The following is a 24,657-nucleotide window of genomic DNA, read 5'->3' as shown; positions in this document are numbered from 1 at the left end:
ACTTCAATAGTTCTGATGAGTCTCACACAAACCCAAACTTAAGTTTAATAATCTCAGACTTCAATAGTTCTGACGAGTCTCACACACAAACCAAGACTTAAGTTTAACAATCTGAGACTTCAATAGTTCTGACGAGTCTCACACACAAACCAAGACTTAAGTTTAACAATCTCAGACTTCAATAGTTCTGTCGAGTCTCACGCACAAACCAAGACTTAAGTTTAACAATCTGAGACCTCAATAGTTCTGTCGAGTTTCACGCACAAACCAAGACTTAAGTTTAACAATCTCAGACTTCAAAAGTTCTGACGAGTCTCTCAAACAAACCAAGACTTAAGTTTAATAATCTCAGACTTCAATAGTTCTGTCGAGTCTCTCACAAACCAAGACTTAAGTTTAACAATCTCAGACTTCAATAGTTCTGACGAGTCTCTCACACAAACCAAGACTTAAGTTTAACAATCTCAGACTTCAATAGTTCTGACGAGTCTCTCACACAAACCAAGACTTAAGTTTAACAATCTCAGACTTCAATAGTTCTGACGAGTCTCTCACAAACCCAGACTTAAGTTTAACAATCTCAGACTTCAATAGTTCTGACGAGTCTCTCACAAACCCAGACTTAAGTTTAACAATCTCAGACTTCAATAGTTCTGTCGAGTCTTACACACAAACCAAAACTTAAGTTTAACAATCTCAGACTTCAATAGTTCTGTCGAGTCTCACACACAAACCAAGACTTAAGTTTAACAATCTCAGACTTCAATAGTTCTGTCGAGTCTCACACAAACCAAGACTTAAGTTTAACAATCTCAGACTTCAATAGTTCTGACGAGTCTCTCAAAAACCAAGACTTAAGTTTAACAATCTCAGACTTCAATAGTTCTGACGAGTCTCTCACAAACCCAGACTTAAGTTTAACAATCTCAGACTTCAATAGTTCTGTCGAGTCTCTCAAACAAACTAAGACTTAAGTTTAATAATCTCAGACTTCAATAGTTCTGACGAGTCTCTCACACAAACCAAGACTTAAGTTTAACAATCTCAGACTTCAATAGTTCTGACGAGTCTCTCACAAACCCAGACTTAAGTTTAACAATCTCAGACTTCAATAGTTCTGTCGAGTCTCACACACAAACCAAGACTTAAGTTTAATAATCTCAGACTTCAATAGTCCTGATGAGTCTCACACAAACCCAAACTTAAGTTTAACAATCTCAGACTTCAATAGTTCTGTCGAGTCTTACACACAAACCAAGACTTAAGTTTAACAATCTGAGACTTCAATAGTTCTGACGAGTCTCACGCACAAACCAAGACTTAAGTTTAACAATCTGAGACTTCAATAGTTCTGACGAGTCTCACACAAACCAAGACTTAAGTTTAACAATCTCAGACTTCAATAGTTCTGACGAGTCTCTCACAAACCAAGACTTAAGTTTAACAATCTCAGACTTCAATAGTTCTGACGAGTCTCTCACAAACCAAGACTTAAGTTTAACAATCTCAGACTTCAATAGTTCTGACGAGTCTCACACAAACCAAGACTTAAGTTTAACAATCTCAGACTTCAATAGTTCTGACGAGTCTCACACACATACCAAGACTTAAGTTTAACAATCTCAGACTTCAATAGTTCTGTGAGTCTCACACAAACCAAGACTTAAGTTTAACAATCTCAGACTTCAATAGTTCTGTGAGTCTCTCACAAACCAAGACTTAAGTTTAACAATCTCAGACTTCAATAGTTCTGACGAGTCTCAGACACAAACCAAGACTTAAGTTTAACAATCTCAGACTTCAATAGTTCTGACGAGTCTCTCACACAAACCAAGACTTAAGTTTAACAATCTCAGACTTCAATAGTTCTGACGAGTCTCACACAAACCAAGACTTAAGTTTAACAATCTCAGACTTCAATAGTTCTGTGAGTCTCTCACAAACCAAGACTTAAGTTTAACAGTCTCAGACTTCAATAGTTCTGACGAGTCTCACACAAACCAAGACTTAAGTTTAACAATCTCAGACTTCAATAGTTCTGACGAGTCTCACACAAACCAAGACTTAAGTTTAACAATCTCAGACTTCAATAGTTCTGACGAGTCTCACACAAACCAAGACTTAAGTTTAAATGGTTAGTTCAACCAAAAATTTTAATTCTGTCATTAATTACTCCCATTGATGTCTTTCCAAACCTGTAAGTCCTTCGTTCATCTTCGGGACACAAATTAAGATATTTTTGATGGAATCTGAGAGCTCTCAGACCCTCCATAGACAGCAAGGGTCCTTACACGATTAAGGTCCAGAAACGTAGCAAGAAGATCGGTAAAATAATCCATGTGATATCAGGGGTTGAACAGTAATTTTACGAAGCATCGAGAATACTTTTTGTGCACAAAAGAAAACAAAAAACAAAAACGACTTAATTCAAATTCGTCTCCTCCGTGTCATCCTAGCGCCATTTTGGAGAATATCCACTGGACTCAAACAGCCGTGTGGCACAGCTGACACAGAATAGCATACTTTGTTTACTTCCAGCTGGTTTATTTAATTTCATTTGGAGGTATAATTTTTGACAACTCAATTAAAGATTAAAGACATGATATTACGTTATATACTTATATAACAATATGTATTTGGTTTGATTGCTAAAGTAACAGCAGAGTTTGTGTATGCTGTGATGTTCCTGCAGAATGCACCAAGAGAGAAGTCAATCTGGTGTTTCTCTTCGATGGATCCAGCAGTATGAAAACACCTGAGTTTGAATTGAACAAATACTTCATTAAAGATGTTATGAAAAAACTTTCAAACTCATCCATAAAGGTAAACAATCCATCAGCTATGAATTTGGAAACATCAACATGTAATAGTTCATGAGATAAATACTGTAGTGTGTATTGAGGTGTGGACATGATGTCTAATGATGATAATGTTGTTGTTTGTCATCTTTCTGTTTGTCAGTTTGCTGCTGTCCAGTTTTCAAAAAATGTACGAACTGTGTTTGACTTCAACGATTATCAGAACGGCTTCGCTGAACAGAAACTCATGAAAGAGAAACACATGCAATCTCTCACAAACACACACAAAGCAATCAACTACGTTCTGTGAGTGAAACCTTCACATGAATATGAATGATTACTGAAATTACGGTTTAAGAAAACCATTAATATGGTTGATGTTGTAATTTTACTCTCTGTTTTTGGACTGTTAAACACTGTCGCTGAAGTTTGACTCATTTCATTCTATAAATTAGACGTTAAAAACACATTGGTCTAGAAACTATAGAAGCACATTGACATTGAGGCTGAAAGCTGTTCATATGTCATGATTTATGATCTATTATATCATCAGAAGTAATCTCCTGAATAACGTGTCGTCTGGAGCTGATCTCAACGCTACGAAAGCTCTGGTGATCATCACAGATGGAGACCCCAGTGATAATGATGATAATAATGTCCTCAGCAGATGTGATAAGCAGAATATCCTCCGTTACATCATCGGGGTGAGTTTCCTTAAAGCTCTGGCATGTCATTTACATTGTATGTTCAGATAGTTTGGTGATTGGGTGTTGCTAGACATACAGAAATGACACACTTCACTGTTGTTCAGGTGGGAAACCTCGATTTAACTAAACTCGTTCAGCTGGCATCAGAACCAAAACACAACAACACCTTCTACATTCAAAACTACAGAGGACTCGAAGGACTTCTTGACAACCTGCAAAAAAAGATCTACAACATTGAAGGTAAAATGCAAACATGAGGAAAATGGAATAAAAGCAGCTAATGAGGAATTCACTGACAAAGTTTTTTACTTCTGTGTTTCAGGGTCAAAGGAAGCGCTCGGTAGAGACAGACAGAGAGAGTTATCACAGAGTGGATTCAGTGTCATCTACCAGGAGGTGAGAGAAATGTCACATATAAAGTAATCAATTATTATTTACATTAAGGAATAGGTTCATGTAATTCCATAAAAGCAGATTATGTGATTTGTGCACTATATTTCAAGTCTTCTAAAGTCATATTATTATTATAAATATTTCCCTCTCAAAATCCCATTGCTGCTGATGATACAGTTCATAGTAACATGAATGAATTTAAATGTTTAATGAAGAACATATTGTTTATGATACAATCTAATAATCAATGCTGTGTCACCACTTGATGTAAAATCTGGTTCCTGAAGTAAAACCAGAGCACCACTGATCTGGTTTATTTGCTGCTAAACATCAAAAACTCTGAACATCTTTCAAAGATTCAATGTCAGTGTTTCTCAGCTGATCAGCAGGGCAGTGTTTTATTGTGTGTAATAAACCAATGCTGAAGCTGCTGTGTTTGCTCCAGGACTCTGTGATCGTGGGTTCGGTCGGATCGAATGACTGGCGTGGAGCTCTGTATGAAGTGACGGGATCAGAGTTCAGAGAGACAGAGATCATCGATCCAGCTGTAAATAAAGACTCGTACATGGGTATGTTGGAGAGTTTGTTTGTTCCTTGTGTGATGTGAAGAGTTTGTGTGTTTTAATGAGGCTGATGATGTTCAGGTTACTCTACTGTGCTGGGAATGAGAAACGGCATCTCTCTTCTGTTCTCTGGAGCGCCGCGGGCCGAACACACGGGTCTGGTGACCCTCTTCACCAAGAACCAAAACACATGGACAGTGACGAGGAACATCAGCGGAGAACAAGTCAGTAACCCTCTTCATCAGTGAGACCAGGGGCTCCCAAACCTGCAGTCCACTGAGAAGATCAGCAGACCCTTCAAATCACACACACACTCTCATGAGATTCAGTATTTCACCAAAAACAAACAACCAAGCATTCCACTTAGAATATAGATTCTGCAATAACATATCCAGCAGAGAAAAGGAGCAAAATAAGTCTACAAAAACCTCATTGATTTCTAGCCAGTGTTGTGTGACATTGAATTTGTGAAGCAGAACGTGTTGTTTTCATATTTCATCTGTGAACATCAGGCTATAAAAGCATATGTTACAATGCAGTTCCACTTCTTTTGATTGATTTCTGTCCTCAGATTGGCTCATATTTCGGAGCGTCTCTGAGTCTGTTGGATGTGGACTCTGATGGAGACTCAGATTTCCTTCTGGTCGGAGCTCCATTGTTTTACCAGTCTCAGCCGAGGGCTGAAGGGAGGCTGTACATCTACGCTTTATTAGAGCAGGTACGCACAGATTCAACACTGTTATTATGACGTTCTTCATGAACGAGCTTCTGGGTAACTGGAACTGGAAGACTGCTAGTCATCACCATTGTGTAACTCCATTGGGACTGCTGCTGTAATTGGTTTCTATGATGTGAAAGTCGTGGAAATTGCACTGATGCTGGTCATGTTCTGTTCACTTTCTCTCTCCATAGTATTTTCAGAAGACGCTCAATGTGAGCGAATCCACCACAGGCAGATTTGCTGCGTCTGTGGCTCCACTAAAGGACCTGAATGGAGACAGTCTGTCAGATGTGGCGGTCGGGGCGCCGCTGGAGAATGGAGGAGTCGTCTACATCTATCTGGGCCACAGGAGGCATGGCATAAACCCTGAACACGCTCCTCAGGTGAGAGTTTGCTGTGCTTCCCTCAAACCCAAACGCTGTGTTTGTGGCCACATTTAACCCAGAATATGTTCCCAGATAAACAGACAGACACAATGCTGAGCCGCTGTGACAGTAGATCTGTTTGTGTGTGTTTAGCGGATCCCAGCGCGGTCGGTTCTGCCCGGTCTGCAGCAGTTCGGAGTGTCTCTGTCCGGTCAGATGGACATGAACGATGATAATCTGACAGATATCGTGATCGGAGCACAAGGAGGGATCGTGCTGCTCAAGTACGTCATTCTTTAGTTTGGAGAATAAAATGTATTAGGTGCCAAACTGCCGAATTTATCACATTATTAAAAAGCAACCTCTTTACCACATCAGTGATCTAGCTGATTACTCTCATTGTCCAGTATTGAGAGCTATTGACTCTTTTCTCTCTTCTCAGGGCTCGGTCTGTGATGTCTGTATCTGCGCAGCTCAGTTTCAGTCCAAAGGAAATCAGCTTGAACTACTTTGAATGTCCGAGTGACAACACATTTAGCGCATTTGATCTCACGTCATGTTTCACAGTGAACGAGCGCACCAGCAGCACAGGTAACGTCAATAAACTTTCAGAGAGTCTGTCGGTGCCAACAGCCTTGTGGGCAGCGTGCCGACATACAGCACTGTTGTGCTACGGGCATCCTGAGTTTGAATCCTGACTCAAGGACCTTTCCTGATCGCATCCCCCTATCTCTCTCCCACTTTGCTTCCTGTCAGTTCTGATCTGTCCTATCATAATAAAAGGCGAAAATGCCAAATATAAATCTTTAAATAAAGTTTCTCTGTCACATGAAGAATCTGGCCTCCATGTCTTACCCTCTCGTGTCTCTCAGGATCTCTGGAGAAGAAGCTGAATGTTTCTCTGAATCTGAACGTGGACGTGGTACGACGAATGAGTCGAGGATTCTTCGATCCGATGGATTCGTCATCCAGGACTCTGCAGCAGTCCGTCCTGCTGGATTCTGGGTCCTCCTGTTTTAACTTCTCTATCTTCATGATGGTACGTGTCGTCTATCACAGCTCCAGCCAATCACAGAGCTTCGTTCTAACAGGGAATGTTGTGTTTTTTCAGCGCTGTGTTGCAGACACAGTCTCTCCTCTGAAGATACGAATGAATTTCTCACAAACTGAGATGTTGTCTGGAAACTCTACGGCTGTTCTTGATGTTCACAGCAGGACGGAGGAGTATGTCGAGGTGAGTCTACAAATATAAGATTTTACTCTGATATTCAGTGTCAGTCAACTCTTAAGATTCTTCAGTTTTACTGTACAAAGTTTCTGCGACATTCAAAAGCTCAGTAAAAGTTTTTCTTTTGTTTGCAACTAGGTGCCGTTTCAAAGGAACTGTAATTCAAACAACAGCTGTGTGGCCGATCTGAAGCTGAACTTCAGTTTTACGTGAGAAACAACTGATGAATAAATTAGACATGATGTTAATGTGAAATATGATTGTAAATGCTTCTGAATATTGCCAACCTTCACCAGGTTTTGTTTTTCTATTGAAATTATGGTTTGTTCTGCAGGAACAACACGTTAGTGGTGGTGAATCAAGCTCATTTCAGCATCCTCGTATTACTGGCAAACCCAGGCGACGACTCCTTCAACACCAGCATAGTGCTGCATTACCCAGAAGGCCTCTCGCTCTCAAAATTTGAGGCTGTTAAGGTATTGCTGTCTTTATGTCAAACTAAAGAGTGTCAAAAACCTTTTAAAAAACCTCATCAAAATGGTTTTAGCTAAACTCTTATCAGACAACACAATTAAGTAGATTTAATTTTACTGCTTTAATAATAACTCTGTTCACTTAATAGATGTCAAGACACCTTTATTTATATAGTACTGTTAACAATACAGATTGTCAAAGCAGCTTTACAATATTAAATAGGAAAATAGTGTGTTTATAAGGCAAAAGGACAATAGCAAACAATACAATTTTCAGTTAAAGTCAGTTCATCATTGATTCAGTGATGTCATTGTCCAGCTCAGTTCAGTTCATGGTATCTGTGAGGAATTCCAGTCAGGATTTAGACCGTATCATAGTACTGAGACTGCTCTCATTAGAGTTACAAATGACCTGCTCTTATCATCTGATCGTGGTTGTATCTCTTTATTATAGCTACTGGATCTTAGTGCCGTGTTTGACACTATCGACCACAACATTCACATAGTGGAAGTGCTTTAGCATGGTTCAAATCGTACTCATCTAACCACCATCAATTTCTTAGCAGTGAATGAAGAGGTATCATATCAATTACAAGTGCAGTATGGAGTACCTCAAGGCTCAGTACTAGGACCGTTGGTTTTCATGCTTTACATGTTATTCTTGGAAGATATAATCAGGAAACACGGTGTTAGTGTCACGGTTGCCTACTGTGGCAGAACGAAGAACGAGGAGACGAGGGATTGCGCCCTGGAAGCTGGTGCAGGACAGGGACATGAGGAATACCTCCAGGGCAGATAGACAGTTCAGTCAAGTCAAGTCACCTTTATTTATATAGCGCTTTTAACAATACAGACTGTGTCAAAGCAACTTTCCAATATCAAAATAGGAAAATAGTGTCAATAATGTAAAATGACAAGATTAAACACTCAATTTTCAGTTAAAGGCAATTCATTATTGAATTAAATTATGTCATCATCCAGCTCAGTTCAGTTTAAATAGTATCTGTGCAATCAAGTTGACAATATCGCTGGAAATTAAGTGTCCCCAACTGAGCAAGCCAGAGGCGACATCGGCAAGGAACCAAAACAGAATGAAGAAAAAAACCTTGGGAGAAACCAGGCTCAGTCGGGGATCAGTTCTCCTCTGGCCAGACCCGCAGTTCAATTCCAACCACAGCCATGTCAGATTGTGTAAAGGGCTTATCTGATTCCCGTGGTCTTGTCCCGATGGCTGTCTAGGTGACGAGTTTTCACTGCTTGTCACTTCATGCTGTTATGCAGCTCTACATTTCTTCACGGCCTAACAAAGCATTCCAATTTGCAAAACTAATGTTTTTAGTAATGTAATAACCTAAAACACTGTCTAATACTTGATGGCTGCTCGGTAAATTCTTTGTCATCAGTTAGGAACCTAGGTGTGCTATTTGATAGCAATATTCCCTTTGACAGCCAACTTTCTAGCATTTGTAAAACTGCATTTTTCCATCTCAAAAATATATCTAAATTGAGACCTATGCTCTCAACGTCAAATGCAGAAATGTTAATTCATGCGTTCATGACATCAAGATTAGACTATTGTAATGCTTTATTGGGTGGTTGTTCTGCACGCTTAATAAACAAACTCCAGATGGTCCAAAATGCAGCAGCTAGAGTCCTTACTAGAACCAGGAAATATGACCATATTAGCCCGGTTCTGTCAACACTGCACTGGCTCCCTATCAAACATCGGATAGATTTTAAAATCTTGTTAATTACTTATACCCAGATGACCCCCAGAGATATATCCCCAGATATATCAACCAAAAATAACTAAATAACTAAAATAAAATAAAATACCTAACTACATAATACTACTATTGTTAGAAATTGCAACAAAATTAAAATAGAAATATAAACTTTTGAACTGCGGGTTTCGTCTGGTCAGAGGAGAACTGGCCCCCCGACTGAGCCTGGTTTCTCCCAAGGTTTTTTTCTCCATTCTGTCTCAGAGGGAGTTTTGGTTCCTTGCCGCTGTCGCCTCTGGCTTGCTCAGTTGGGGACACTTCATTTCTAGCGATTATCGCCGATTTGATTGCACAGATACTATTTAAACTAAACTGAGCTAGACAATGACATCTCTGAATTCAATAATGAAATGCCTTTAACTGAAAATTGAGTGTTTAATCTTATCATTATACATTACTGACACTCTATCCTCCAATTTGATACTGTTAAGTGCTTTGACACAATCTGTATTGTTAAAAGCGCTATATAAATAAAGGTGACTTGACTTGACTTATAAAGCCTTGAATGGTTTAGCTCCTCAGTACTTGAGCGATTATAGTTCTTCCATCTTCAGAAATGTATGTGTGAATTACAACTTCTATCCACTACAAAAAAGGGTTTTCATTTTATTTCCAGTAAAACACTATTAAACAGAGCTGTGTGTCATTTAGAATTGAACTGAGCATGCCTTTTAAATTCCAATTCAGTCTCTGAATTTGAGTTTTGGCATCAAACATGAGATTTGCAGAAATGCAGAATTGCAATTCAAATTTTAATGTAAGGAAGTTAAATTAAAATGAACTAAAATGAAAATAAATTAATGACTATGTTAACTAGAAAGGTAATGTTGGATTAAATGGGTTTTTTTTTTGTTTTTTTTTTAAGTTTTGAATTTTTTTTTAAAGTTCAAAATAGATGGATGGATAGGTTTGCTTCAAATGTAGAAAACTGTATAGTTTATATATTTCATCATATTTACTAACCGGTGGACCAGAGTAGAAGAGCAATTCATTTCTCAGAATGCATCATGCTGAATTTCTTTCATTAAAATTCCTATTCCTGTCATTCTGATTCATCTTCCTGTGGGGCATGGCTATGAACTGAAAGGGAGACAATTCTTCAATTCTAAGTTTCTCTCTCTCTCTCTCTGTGTGTGTGTTGAACAATCAGCCGAGTCGGACTCGAAGCAGCTGTGGTGATCGAGACAGCGGTGCTACGAACAGAACAACCTGCAGCATCAATCTACCGGTGTACCGCAGCGGCACCACAGTAAGACAGAATGACAGACACAATGACACACAAACAAACAGATGGACAAACAGACACAGACAGACAGACAGACACACACACACACGTTTGTTTTTGTGAAAAGTGGGGACATCCCATAGGGGTAATGGTTTTTATACCGTACTTACTGTATGTGCTATTGTCCTACACCAACCCTACACCTAAACCTACCCCTTACAGGAGACTACTGGCAATTTTTGAATGTCATAAAACAGTTTTGTATGTTTTTTAAGACTTTTGTTTTACGGGGACACAGGAAGTGTCCTCATAAACCATGTTTAATTTGTAGTACCCATGTCATTATACACATTTGTGTCCTCGTAAACCATATATAGCAGTACACACACAGACACACACATACACACACACACACACACACACACACACACACACACACACACACACACACACACAGACATACAGACAAACTTTGTTTCCTCCTTTTTTGTAGTTACTTCATATTTTATCAAGGTATCAAATGTACTTTTATTTGAACAATTGATAAACAGGCTATAGACATGTGAGTTAAAGCCATGAATCATTCTGTTCTTCACAAGACAGTATTCGACGCACAAAGTCAGGTTCTTCATTTAGAATTCAAGGTTTTCATTCTGTCAGTTCAATTATTCCTCTGTCATTGCTACCAACATCTTTCTACTATTTCTACTTTCTATGGACTCTGTTGTTTTCTAGACTCAGTTTCTGGGAACTTTCCGTGTGACGAAATGGGATCATGACTGGTCTGACCGGATGGAGATGATGATCACTGCCAACAGGTGAATAAGGCTGAAAGTGTGACGGATTCATTTGTTTTCATTTGAGCAATGACAGTAACAAATAGCTGCAGGCAGTAATTACCAGGGTTCAAGCGTTTTAAGACCTTTGAGCAATTATAGACATTTTAAGATGATTTTACCCAAAAAGGCTAAAACATAATAAATAAAATCACTAGAAATATTATTTAAATGTATCACTTTTGACCAATAGGTGGCGCTCCTTCCAAATTAATGTGGTGTGGTTAACTAGGGGTGATGATGACGCACATGTAGTTTGGTGCCAACATGCCAGTGAATTGCAGAGAAACAGCCTTTTTTCATATCTCCTGACCACTAGGTGGCACTGCGCTGAAATTGTGCAGGTAACCTCAGGACATGATTGTCCTAACAAATTGCAAGTTTGGCCTGAATACGATAAAGCTTTAAAGAGATATAGCCTCATGTCCACTTTGGCGAGCTCGTTGTCAAATTCATACGTGTGTTATTTGAGAATGGTTAGGACTATCAAAATGCTTTTGATAACTTTTTGTTTTGTAAATTTGGTGAAAATCGGACAAACCATCTAGGCCAAGTTTGAAAAGGTAGCTTTTTTACATGATATCAAATATTTAATGAATGGTTTAATTGGCAGCAGTGGTTCTAGAGGCAAAGTTGAGGAGATCTATCATATGTCTCCACGTCGGCGTTTGGCTTTCCATCGTATTTGGGACTTTCACAACAGGTACAAAACAGCGATTGTAGCTATCTCCACCATGGTTGATCGCGCTATGTTTTTATTTGCACGAGTGACACGAAAAACATCCCGTGAGTAATCTAGAGTGAGTGATGCGATGCACGTATTCGCTTCGAGTCTGGTGTGAACACACCATTAAGCCATTTCAGTAAAAGGGCCTGACCCACTTTTGAGTGTTTTTGTGTCCTGTTCTGACCAACAACGGAACTTCAACTCAGTTTTGACAACTTTTGCTAATAAGACTCCAGAGAACGTTTCTGCCCTGTTTTGGTTCCGATTGGGTGAAAAACGTAGGACTAGTTCACAAAAGTCTGTTTTGTGTAAAAATTCAAAATGGTGGAAAGATTTTCATGACATAAATGAAATCGGATAGCCATTTTGTTCATCTTGAGCCAGTGATTCCAGTGATACACTTGAGTCTGCAACAAACGTTATGAGCACTTTCAGATGTTCAATCACTGTAGTGCCCCCTACTGGCTGACTGGGGGAGTCTTTGCCAATCTCTCCTCAAATTGAGACCTACCATCTGGCCAAATTTCAAGTCTCTAGGCCTTACGGATTTGTCTGTACGATCTGTTTTACAGCAGAATAATAATAATAATAATAATCCTTACAATTACAGCAGGGTTTCGGTGCTTCACGCTAGAACCCCTAATAATCAGAGATCTGGGTTTACGATCCATGTTGTGAAGGTTAAGATGAATGACTTTACTGCACTTCATGTTAATTTGTGAGTAAATTCTGCATGTTTGTTCACAGTGATAACAATGGAAACATGAGTGATACGGTGGTGAGGAGCAGCGTCCCGGTGCAGTTCGCCGTTGATCTGGCGATCAGTCTGTGAGTCATTTCTCAAACTCTTCTGTTCTTCTGTTTCAGTTTGATCTGCTCTTCACCTCTGAATGATTGAAACTAAAACCTAACACCATGTCTACACCTGATGCGAGTAGCGTGTTGGATGCGATCAGTGTAGACACCCTCATGGACACACCTGGTGTAAATGTCTAGCTATGTTCATCCTTTCACTAACTAACTAACTAACTAACTCTCTTGCAGTTTCTATTTTAATGGCTTTATTGATGACAAAAAACAGCACTGCATTAGTTTTATCAGAAGTTACAGCTACAGTATGATCAATCTAAGACAATAATATAATAAAAAAACAAAATCTATTACTAAACCATCTGTTACTGTTTGTCAGAGCGGCTGAAGACTCTGTGACGTATCTGAACTTCTCTCTGGAGGACAGAGGTCCAAAACCTCTCAACATCATCTACAAGGTCAGAGAGTCAAACAAACATCTGCAGTTTCCCTCAAGTCCAGCATTTACTTCATGTTACATTACAATAATCAATCAGTGAACTAGAGTACAGATGTGACACGAGGTGATTCAGAGGGATCGTACTGCTATGTCTCTGTGTATCGGTATGTTTGTGTATCTTCAGGTGGAGAATCTGGGTGTTAAAGGTCTGCCGGTGTCGGTCTCGCTCACTCTGCCCTGTCAAACTACACATGTGATTTTAACACCTCACAACTTCAGCATGCAGGAGGTGCATCACTCATTCATCAGCTCATACCATCAAACCATCATGTGCTTGTTGAATAAACGTCTTCTGTTCTTCTCTCCAGAACTCTTCAGTGCAGTGCAGCAAGTCAGATCGACGGGTAAGAGATCATAGAGCCCTTTTATAACTGGTATTAAAAAGATCGTTCACCTAACACTAATGTTTCTGTCATCGTTTATCTCCTCCTCATGCTGCTCCGAACCACTGACTAAAACACAACAAGATATCTCTTAAAATATCTTCTATATTTTCTGAAGACAGAAAGTTTTAAGGGGAATGATCCCTTTAATATCAGATCACATGCAGTCACAGTAAACATGTCTAAACACATCTCATTCTGCACTTCTGCCTCCTCGATTCTATTGTTTCAGGACGGTCACTGCGGGAGGTTTGAGTGTCCTCCGTTTCATCTGCAGAAATTTTCAGCCGTTCACTTCAACCTGATCGCAGACGCAAAACTCCACAACGTGAAGGAATACGAGAGCGTGAGTGAAGAACACACACCACAATCACAGACACACACACACATGCTGTCATTCAGCTGACAAAAGGAGGGTGTTTAACAGTTATTGACTTCAAAAGCTGACACTGATCCCAAACTGTTTGTTCTGCTGTAGAAATATTCCTTCTATGAGTTCAGGAGTGATTATGAGTTCAACATCAGCGCTGAGCTCCACTACAACACGAGCCGCTACAACCAGACTTCAACCGGCCTGAAGGTGAATCCACATCAGACATGAACCCATGATTAGCTGCTGTTTTATGATGAATTAGCACCAGACGGATCTGAGATCAACAGGTGTACAATACCTGGAGGTCACAGACATAACCTGCAGTCCATTTCACAGTTTCAGAGCCTTTAAAGTGAATCAGACACTGATGAAGCGTCTACTAGAACATAATGAAATATGTAGCTATAATTCATGTTGTGTTTGTGCTGCCCTCTAGAGACGAGCAGCTTCAGCACAGACTGTGTTATTATCAGTGTCAAACTGAATTCACACCACAGACCTCCAGCTCATGAACTCGTCTGACATCAGTGTTTCAGTATTAGAGAGGCAGACTGCTCTATCACATATTTTTAACTAGAAAATATTTCTTCTTCATTCTACAGGACAATCCCCACAGATACCAGGTACCTGCCTTCCTACTTCTTCAGTAATTCATTCATCATTTATAGATGATCAGCATCTTCAGTGTAAATTTGAACTGTCTCTGTACTAGTGGAGGTAAGAGTAAAATATCTCTGTACTAGTGGAGGTAAGAGTAAAATATCTCTGTACTAGTGGAGGTAAGAGTAAAATATCTCTGTACTAGTGGAGGTAAGAGTAAAATATCTCTGTACTAGTGGAGGTAAGAGTAAAATATATCTGTACTATTAAAATATCTCTGAACTATTAAAATATCTCTGAACTATTAAAATATCTCTGAACTATTAAAATATCTCTGAACTATTAAAATATCTCTGAACTATTAAAATATCTCTGTACTATTAAAATATCTCTGAACTATTAAAATATCTCTGAACTATTAAAATATCTCTGAACTATTAAAATATCTCTGTACTATTAAAATATCTCTGTACTATTAAAATATCTCTGAACTATTAAAATATCTCTGAACTATTAAAATATCTCTGAACTATTAAAATATCTCTGAACTAGTGGAGGTGTTTTGATAAGTGAACATTTGTTTTTATTTCTGTGCTACTTAACATCTTAAATAATATATTTCTATCACTGTATCTCTAGATGTTTTATTTATACACTATATATTTCATACGTGTTTATGTATGAAAGTATGAAATCCTTACCTGTGCCAGTGGTTGTGCTGATTTTTCTCAGACTACAGTGGAGGCGGAGTTTGTGGTTCCTCCCAGTCGACTGCTGATCGTAGGCACTGGTGTAGTGGGCGGGTTCATCTTGCTCATTATCATATTGTTCCTTCTGCTGAAGGTAAGAACCAATCATGTCACCTTACAGTTGATCTCATCAGTCACCTCTCAAATTCTCAATCCAATCTGTCTGTGTGTGTCTGTGTGTGTAGTGTGGGTTTTTCAAACGAAATCGCCCTGAAGAGTTTGTTCAAGAGGATGAATATGTAAGTTCTGTTGAAGACTCTCCTCTCATGAATGTGAATACTAAAGAAAACGGAGTCGGTGAGAACAACAGCACAGAGAAAGAGAATGGAGAGGCCAGCCCCAGTCCTGACCCTCCAAACACTGACGAATAAACCTCACTTTATTCCAACGCAACAAACGATGTTTGATGGAGCTGAAAATGATCTTTTAATGGTCTAGTTGTATGAATATATGATTTAAGGTTCAGTATGTTTAATTCAGTGATATGCAGCTATGTCTTGTTTCCAGTGACTTAAGTTGTAGCTTATTTATAATAACCCAGTTTCATTCTGATATTTACTTTTATGGGGCTTTTTCTATAAAAAATATTGCGTTATTATAGTTTTTTTTATTAATTTCAAGTACAATTAGATTTATTTTTTTCATCTTCATCTATCTTTTTAATCTCAAAGAAAGTGTTCTGTAAATAACCTTCACTATAAGTATGAATTAATTAATTAATTAAATGAGATACTGTGTTTTTGTTTATTGTTAGAATGATATTTTTTATGCCACTGTCACAAGACATTAACGAAAAATCAACAAAAACTAATTTAATGAAAATTAAATATTCTCATTACAAATCTGTAATTGTTTTACATTGTTTTATTTTACAAATCTACCCGTTATCGTTAAAGCTGAAGTGTGGATCTGAGATGCACTGTATCTACACTCAGAGCAAAATTTATGTATACGCATTCTAGACCCATGCCTTTGCTCACACATCCAGGGGACCCAATGACAATGAAGAGAAATATATATATATATATTATAGGCTACTATGGGTACCCACAACAGTAAAAGAACCACAACTCCATTATTATCTGCTGTTATTAAATATGATCTATTATTACTTATTATCTACAGAAAGCACACTTTCTTTCTTCTGCTCTCTCTCATAAACACACACACACACACACAGTAAAGACAAATGGGCAACTACACTGTAAAAAATTTTCACCTATTTCAACTTAAAAACTTAAGTTTTGTAGCTGTCTTAAATTTTTAAGTATAAACAAATTACAAATACAAGTCATTTCAACTCACTTTGTAAAATCCTGACTAGCACTGAACTACTCTCTGTAAGTTGATTGGACTTTTCAGTATTAGTTGTTTCAACTAATCATGTCAAGTTAAAAAAAAAAGTAATCACTTGTGAACCTCAACAATGGTGACCATATATAAAAAAATAAAAAAAAAACAATCATGCAGCAATGCATGCTGGGATCCATGGATGAGTTTTGTACTATGCTAGTACCCAGCATGCATTGCAGCATGAATTTTCTTTTTTTTCTTGTTTTATAATGGTCACCATTGTTGAGGTTCACAAGCTGATTCTTGATGTCTGTGTGAGGCTAGTTGCTACCATAGATTAAAACCTTTTGTGGACAAACTGTTTGGAAAGTTCTTTCTGTTACCTGACGGTCACAGAACCAGTGGCTCTTAGAATCACTCCTACTATAATCAATACATTCATTTAACCAGAAATTAGACACACAAAGAGATCAATTCGCTAACAGATGATTGTCATTATAAACATATAACAACCAACTACTGTTCTTTTTTTCTGGGTTTTTGAGTTATAACAAATATGTTTAAAAAACACACGGTTACAACAGCCAGAGAAAAAGAGAAGGAGAAAATAAACTAAAACAGAAGTCAAGGGTCAAGAGCCCAACTAAAGCAGACACTGATCTCTAACATGGTTACTTCAAATGAAACAATAAATCAACATCTAAACCTTAGTTAATTCTCAATAAGATCTTCTGTAGATGTCTGACAGTAATAAAGTCAGTCTGGTTATTAATAAGTGGAGCTGGTGATGCTGTTTGTGGGGTTGTTTAATCAGATCTTGAGAGATTTAATGTATTTTATTTCAGTTGATTTCATCTAAGGCTGTGGCTGAAGTCAGTTGTTCTTGTGTTTCTTTTTCTTCAGTGATTATGTTTGTTAACAGCAAGTGTTCATCACTAATGCTCAATTATTACTCAATTAATCACTTAATTGCAATGTATATCTTATTTTAGTGAACTCAACTGAAATAAGTTCAGAGCACTCATAATTGTTAGTTTTAAAAACTTAAATGGTTTAAGGCAATAAGTTTACTCAAACAGTTTGAGTTAACCTAACTTGTCGGGTTTTACAGTGCACAAAAATAAGTCAAGCAAACTTTTAAGTTGGCTCAACTTCTTTTTTTTTTTTTACAGTGTACCAGTAAGTTAGAACTTAAGTTAACTTAAGTTCACTGAATTAAATTGGTCTCCTTGAATTTCAATAACATTAAACTGACTTAAAAAATCAAGTTGAATCTAGCATAACTTACAAAAAAAAGTTGAAATTGCTTAAATTATTTTTATGAGTTAAAGTAACTTTAAAACATAAGTTGTCATGACTTATTCATCATATTATTTTTTACAGTGTAAGAGGCAAAGAGTGACCACAGCCATATCACCCTGTAGCCCAAGACTGGTCACCCACTGAAGCTAAGTAGGGTTGAGCTGGTTAGTACCTGGATGGGAGACTCCTGGGAAAACTAGGTTGCTGCTGGAAGAGGTGTTTCTGTTTGTTTGAAATGTTTGAAATTTTAGGGACATTGTCAGGTGAATCAGGAACAGATAACGGTGAGGGTTTTGTCTGAAGATCCACCAGCTGATCTGCATGGTGTCTCCATGTGTTATCTCCAACCTTTACTGTGTACATCAAGGGTCCAGCTCTGGTGCCACTTTTCCAGTCTGTAATTACAAGCTAAGACTTCTTGTCCTACTTGGAAGTTTCTTGTTGGTCTGTCCTTCACGAGCACAAATTGTTTGTTTTCCACATCACGTCGAAAATCAGGTTTGATGAGATTCAAATGAGATCTTAAATTTCTCTTGAGGAACATCATCGCTGGTGTTTGAGCAGTCATGGAGTGCGTGGCATTTCTGTACATGTAAAGGAAGTTGTCTGTTTTTTGTTGGAGCGAGACAAACCTTTCTGCTATTAGTAGTAGAGGTCTGCAAGCCCGACGGGTCCCAACGGGTATTATTATTATTAAATATTACTAAATATTTAAATACTGAATTTAGCATACTATTAGCAATACTATTGCTAAAGATAATAAATACTGACAAATATTACACATCGCCTACGCAATGCATATTCGCACGCATTAGCACACAGGTGACAGGTGACCATGCAGAGCATCAGGGAGAAGTTGGAGCGTGGGGAGTTACAAAAAGTTCCCAATGCTTCGGGAAAAGCTGCATTTTGGATCATCCATGCATTTGATGATGATCGTGACTCACCGTCTCCTAATTGGATGCATCTTTAGGGATATTATAATGAAAGAGTTTTTGTTTTCGATTCAAATTATTATATTTTGAGTGCACACAAATAAAAGTAGACCCTTTACAGTTACAAACAATGTAGCCTATTACTCTTACCTTTATGAGCAAAAATGGTGGCATATTTTGAAATGTTTCCAGTTTCAAAGTGATCGCTCTGGCGCTGTAAAGCACCTTCCAGCTTTTGTGTCAGTGCACATTTATATAGGATAAGCGTTTAAACTAACATTGCGGAGCTGTTTTATAACTATAGATTTAATTTTAGACAAGTTGTGATGATTTGAGAAGGTTAAATTGATCAAACATAGGCTATGATCAACTCTGTCTGCCGCTGGCCGCTTGGTCGTTACTTTAAAAAAACAAAAACTTTAATGAGTAAATGAGTTACATTTAATGAATAAAAAAATGCTCCAAACGTTTTTCTAAATTAACTTAAAATAACGAAATGAAATACAATCACTTTGCCACTTCATACAAAACTGAAGTATTTTAATAGCTGAAACAGTAGTAGATAAGCTGTTTTGGGAGAAGGGGGAAAAAGACGGGCTCGGGTTGGACTTGGGCCGAGAATTCTGATAAGCTGTCGGACACGGGCCGGGCTCGGGCTAGGGCTTATAATTTAGGCCTGTGAAGGGCTCTAATTAGTGGCAGGATGGTATGGTGTGGAAGTGATGTGAGTAGTTTGGTGCCTTTGTACCCAATATCATATTGGTGAGCACTTAAGAAGAGTGACCAACGCTGCAGCTGTGCTGAGACCATCTCTGAGACACCTTTCTGATCGTTGAAGATCGAGACCACGGGCTGATGGTCTGTGATCAGGGTAAACCGTTGACCATACAGATAATGATGGAATCTTCTGTCACCAAAACAAATTCCTCGTACGTACAAACATACCTGGCAATAAAGGTAATTCTGATTCTGATTCTACCATAAAGAAGAACCAGGTTTTTATTAACACCTGCCTCAAAAGGATCTTCAAAATCCATTGGCCAAACAAGATCAGTGACGAGAAACTGTGGCAACGAACTAATGCCGAGTTCACACTGCACGATTTTAGCCCGATTTTTCACTCGCCGACATGTTTTGATAAATCGCCGACAAATGGCCGACATCGGAGGCAAATCGGAGCTCGTTCACGCGAGTGACAATCGCGCAGTGTGAATTATCACAGACGCGATCTGAGAGAATCGCCGACATGTCGCCGACGCCTGTGAAATATTTGACATGCTAAATATCTGGAGCTGTCGGCGATTCACAATCACGCTGTGTGCAATGATTTCTGACTGAAAACTACATCAGGATGACCTTCAGCCATTGAGAGACAAAGATACAGGGCAGAGGGAAGTTCAGTGAGGAGTTATAGACCATATCAGTATTTTAATATGTACAATTATATCATACAAAAACGAGCACAAACGCTTGACCAGCCGCAACATCAGCATAACAGTTACTGCAAATTATTATTTACCACTCTTTGCAGAACACAATCCCTGCATCTCCCTCCTGCATAATCTGTCTTTCTTTTTGCAGCTGGAAATCAGCGCACAGACAATTTGCTGGCTATATTTTTTAATACTTCCAGTCTCGCTCGAGAACAACAGGCTGATGCACGCAGGTTCTCGCGTTATTTTCTTATCACTTCTCGCGTGTGTTTTGTTGTGAAACATAGTTTGCGGATCAGACAGCGTTGTCGGCGATTCTTCCTATTGTGAAATCGTGCAATGTGAAAGCCCCTGTCGCCGATCCATCGTGCAATGTGAACACAGCAGCGACTGAATGCTACCCCAGATAGTCACGCAGTGTGAAAACAACAGCGATCCGACGAGTTTGAAAATCGTGCAGTGTGAACTCGGCATAAAGAGCAACCAGTGGAAGATGACATCCTTCAAAGACGCTGGAGGTGGATTGGACATATCCATCGGCTTTCCCAGACGAAAGATTGGCATCGTGAAACAATCGTGGCCAATCAGAAATCGCCACGATTGCTTCACAAAGGCGGTCTTTCGTCTGCGTGCAGTGTGTTTCAGGCTTTAATCAAACAAACAAGAACCAGCTAATTAAGATCTTCAGGAGCACTTTACAGACAGGTGTGTTTGATCAGGATTGGAGCTGAACTCTGCAGGAAGGTAGAGCTCCAGGAACAGGACCGGGCTCCTGGTTTAAACTGTATGCAGCTGAAAATACAGTAGTTGTACAAAATTGTACAACTTTATTGACTTTTGCCAGGGTCCTTTTTCCATGTTATAAGTTTTATGTTTTCTAGTAGTATTTCTTAGATGTATAGAGAGTAGTGTGGTAGTTCTATTGCAATGAAGTGCAGATGGTTTACCAAAAACTAAAATGTACTGTATATTTGTTATCTTATTCAATATGCACTGGTAACTACACACGGATAAGGTATCTGTTGTCTGTATATTATTCATAATTGTTTCTGTCTATAGTCCTGGAGAACTCACAAATGCACTGTACATTTTTTTAATTTATTTACCTTTTCACATGCTTATAATGACAACAAACCTGTCATTGGCTGTGACTGTTTCATGTAGTTTTTCTTCTCTTTGCAGAATAACATTCTTGAAAAAGCAGAAGCCATCACTGGTCTGTACGTGGAGTAAGAGAATCTCTGGACTAGATTTAGTTGAGAATCTTATTGATATTTTCCCATATTATTTTTTCCCCCAAATATTACTTTTCATGCATTGTAAATTAGCTGTTTGTGAATGTAAAAGGTCTGCAAAGGTTTAAAGATAAAATTTCATGACAAATAAAGTTTTGTCTCCTAAAAGAACTGCTGTGCTAAAGTGAGCCTGCGTCCCAATGTTCATACTATCCATCCTAAATAGTATGTGAGATTAGAATAAGTGTGTCCCAAAGCATAGTATGTTGAACAGAGTATGCTAAAAGTCCCCGGATGGTCTACTATTTCAGGTCGATTTGTGAAGTGTGGATCCGTGCACACTCTAATGGCTTGAGTTTCACATAATTCTTTGCACGTGGGAGGAGGAGTTAAGATCAGTAAGGTGAATTCGCTAAACAAACATGACGGACAACCCTGATATCACTGTCATCATCAGCATTTAAATGTGAAAAGTTTATACATTATAAAGCAAAGCATTTATTTTGAATTTTTCTTTTTTGTGTATTAACTGTAGACCTAGTAGTTAAAGTTCTTATTTTGCCGGGTCAGATGAACACACTGAAAAGCTAATTACTTGGCGAGCTGCCAATGAAGCCGTATTCACGGGCAAGAGAAACGCTGCTATAAAAGGATTTGAGTGAGTACGATTGATTGTTTCCTTATGTGGATCTGTAAGGCTGCAGGATAGGGGAGAGCGGGGCACAAACTAACACTTTTTGACTTTCTCAAATTGTGTAAATCCACTTCATGTTCAGAGTATACTTTTTTTTATCCACAGTAATTTCACACTTGTCTAGTACAAATATGTCGCTTTGTTTCATAAATACAGTGTATATGTTTTTCTTTATTTACCCTCAAAAATTGGAAGTGAAATGTGACAACATGCCCCATAGGTGGGGTACATTGTAACAGCTGAGGGGCACGTTGAAACATGACCATATGACACCCTAAAATGTTATTATGAAAAAATATACAAGACAAACTAAAATATTTTGTCAATAAAATAAAATAGCCATTATTTTATTTAAAATAAATAATTATGTGGAAAATCGACATTGCGATATTGCTTAACACGAGTCAAATTGCGAAGGTTGTGATTACGTTAAATAAATATGCCCCTTCAGTGCAAGCCAGCTGTGTTTATTTACGGAATAAATATTTCCGTGTGCAGTTCACGGAATCCTGAATTCTACTTGCAGCGCCCGCCAGTAGCACGAGGCAAAAATGTATAGCCTATATAGGCCTACAGAATAGGGCCTGGGCAAAAGTGAACAGGCATTATGGAGTCTAGCTCAATATTATTTCAATCTTCTTTTCTTTGATCCTGTTGAAAAAAACGGCTTGTCAAATTAATGTTTTTATGACTTCGATTTGATTATTTCATTTGGTTGAATACAATATATTGTTTTTTTAATTTTATTTTTTGCTAAAAAATAAAAATTTTGATTAGCCTATTTGTAATCCTCTTACAGTATAACACTTTGAAATATAAATAGCCTAAACCTGCAAACTTGCGAGTTAACCTCTCTTTAATCCATTTATTTGTTTTATATAGGCTATAAAAAAACAAACAAAAACGCATGAAATACACTTTTTTTTTTATTAAACATTCGCATTATCTTTAAAACTTTCCCAAACAAATTTGACATTAAAACAAAACCAGGGACGTTTAAAAGCGAAAGGCGGTTGCATATCTGGCTTAGTGCCACTATATTTTTTATTTACAATGCAGATTGATAAAACAATCTCTCTCTCTCTCTATATATATATATCTATATCATATTGTGATACATATAGCAGAAAAATAAATAAAGTATTGCAATGTCAGTTTCTTTCCAATATTGTGCAGCCACAATCTATGGTGTTAGTCATTGCTTTTGTGTGTGTTTAAGAACTTTTATAGAGCAAAGCAATCTGCAGGGCAAAGTGTCTGCTGCTTGGGTCAAAAAGAAATGGGAAAACCTCAAGCAGAAGTACAAAGTAAGTTTTTTATTTATTTATTTATTTTTTTTAATTTATTTTCTAAGTAATTTGTACTTATTTTTTATCTTTCTTTTAATGCTGTTCATATATTTATTTTGCTTGTTTGCTTGTTACAGGATCTTAAGTGTCCACAGTCAGGGGTCAGCACAGAGGATGGGGAACAGACAGCAGCATCCTGGAAGTGGTATGGAGTGATGGATGCTGTATTAGGCTCTAAGCCATCCATCACCCCACCGCTGCTCATACAGTCTGGCAGCAAGGATGTTGCTGATCATTCCTCACTCTCTGTTGCTGGCCCATCTGCACCAAGAAAGAGAAGAAGAGAAGAAGGGGACCTTTTGACATATCTCAAGGAGATGGAAGAAAGAGAGGCAAAAAGAGAGGAAGAAGCCCAACAGAGAGAGGAAAGAAGAGCAAGAGAGTTGGAAGAGAGAGACACAAGACGATATGAAGAGATTAAAAAGAGAGAGGAAGAAGCCAGGCGTAGAGAGGAAGAGTTCAGGGAGAGAATGCAGAGGAGAGAGGACATGAGGGATGAAGAGATGAGACGGAGGGATGTGGAGATTAGGAGAGAGGCTGCAGCAAGAGAGGAGATGTTCCTCAGTTTAATGGAGGTGTTTGCCAAATCACTTTCAAAAAAATAACTTTTTTTTTTCATTATTCTTTGATTTGCTTTGTTTTTATACATTGCATATCATTTTATTTTAGTTTTTTCATTGTTTGTAGACTCCTTGTTTTTGAAATTTTGAGTTTTGATGCTGATATTGCACACAAAGAAATATCTGAGATATCTCGAGATTTATTAATTTGACTGAAAATAAATGAATTAACAGTTATACGTTTGCGGCTGTCTGTGGTGTGATTTAAAGTTGTCTTTAGAACCATTAGTCGACCAACATTTTATTATTAGGTTAGTTGCAGGAATACAAAGAAAAAAGGAAAAAAGAAAGAAACTGTCCGCGTCCGTGACGGATTGTAAAGGGCTGGTCTTTGAGGCTACATCAATCCAAACCTTTGAAAATCTGAGGGGGCACGTGCCCCTCACTTTGAATGGGCATGACGCCTCTGCCATCACCCCATTACCCCAGCTCAAAGCGTTCGACTGATTCCGCTGACCCTCTCCCGCCCGCTCCGCAGCATCACTCACACTGATAATCCAAGATGGCGGCGCGCTCAGACGCAGCGGCTTCTCCGGGTTCCAAAGACGGTGCTTTTATGTCT

At 38.3% G+C, this 24,657-nt stretch overlaps 2 protein-coding genes across 4 annotated transcripts in view; both read left to right on the top strand.

Annotated features, from left to right (window-relative positions):
- The window catches only part of LOC131548848 (integrin alpha-M-like), a 19,235-nt gene extending 3,271 nt beyond the window's left edge, over nt 1-15,964 (top strand). Inside the window, exons 6-31 of one of the 3 annotated variants that reach the window (XM_058790437.1) lie at nt 2,693-2,823; nt 2,962-3,104; nt 3,355-3,502; nt 3,610-3,745; nt 3,828-3,901; nt 4,344-4,467; nt 4,543-4,685; nt 5,033-5,179; nt 5,374-5,565; nt 5,701-5,831; nt 5,990-6,138; nt 6,420-6,586; nt 6,659-6,781; nt 6,914-6,984; nt 7,110-7,251; nt 10,183-10,281; nt 10,993-11,075; nt 12,568-12,648; nt 13,010-13,088; nt 13,254-13,358; nt 13,438-13,473; nt 13,745-13,858; nt 13,991-14,092; nt 14,488-14,508; nt 15,218-15,328; nt 15,420-15,964. In XM_058790437.1, coding sequence (XP_058646420.1) covers nt 2,693-2,823; nt 2,962-3,104; nt 3,355-3,502; nt 3,610-3,745; nt 3,828-3,901; nt 4,344-4,467; nt 4,543-4,685; nt 5,033-5,179; nt 5,374-5,565; nt 5,701-5,831; nt 5,990-6,138; nt 6,420-6,586; nt 6,659-6,781; nt 6,914-6,984; nt 7,110-7,251; nt 10,183-10,281; nt 10,993-11,075; nt 12,568-12,648; nt 13,010-13,088; nt 13,254-13,358; nt 13,438-13,473; nt 13,745-13,858; nt 13,991-14,092; nt 14,488-14,508; nt 15,218-15,328; nt 15,420-15,605 — 3,038 coding nt within the window. In that variant the 3' untranslated portion in view covers nt 15,606-15,964. Of the gene's footprint in view, nt 1-2,692; nt 2,824-2,961; nt 3,105-3,351; nt 3,503-3,609; nt 3,746-3,827; nt 3,902-4,343; nt 4,468-4,542; nt 4,686-5,032; nt 5,180-5,373; nt 5,566-5,700; nt 5,832-5,989; nt 6,139-6,419; nt 6,782-6,913; nt 6,985-7,109; nt 7,252-10,182; nt 10,282-10,992; nt 11,076-12,567; nt 12,649-13,009; nt 13,089-13,253; nt 13,359-13,437; nt 13,474-13,744; nt 13,859-13,990; nt 14,093-14,487; nt 14,509-15,217; nt 15,329-15,419 lie in introns of all 3 variants that reach the window. The other 2 variants (XM_058790435.1, XM_058790434.1) reach the window with 2 other exon arrangements.
- Nucleotides 15,965-22,001: 6,037 nt separating this feature from the next.
- LOC131536078 (uncharacterized) lies at nt 22,002-24,080 on the top strand. Its single transcript, XM_058768756.1, has 3 exons — nt 22,002-22,090; nt 23,346-23,433; nt 23,553-24,080. The coding sequence occupies exon 3, from the start codon at nt 23,631-23,633 to the stop codon at nt 24,078-24,080; it is 450 nt and encodes a 149-aa protein (XP_058624739.1). The 5' UTR covers nt 22,002-22,090; nt 23,346-23,433; nt 23,553-23,630.
- Nucleotides 24,081-24,657: the final 577 nt, after the last annotated feature.

This window comes from Onychostoma macrolepis, chromosome 01 (assembly GCF_012432095.1).
Source record: "Onychostoma macrolepis isolate SWU-2019 chromosome 01, ASM1243209v1, whole genome shotgun sequence".
In the NCBI taxonomy this organism is placed as follows: domain Eukaryota; kingdom Metazoa; phylum Chordata; class Actinopteri; order Cypriniformes; family Cyprinidae; genus Onychostoma; species Onychostoma macrolepis.
The sequence above is the reverse complement of the archived record's forward strand: the minus strand, read 5'-3'. Positions and strand labels throughout refer to the sequence as shown.

Excerpts from the sequence above, each read along its gene's own strand:
- LOC131536078 (XM_058768756.1), top strand. The coding sequence starts at position 23,631 with ATGGATGCTGTATTAGGCTCTAAGCCATCCATCACCCCACCGCTGCTC.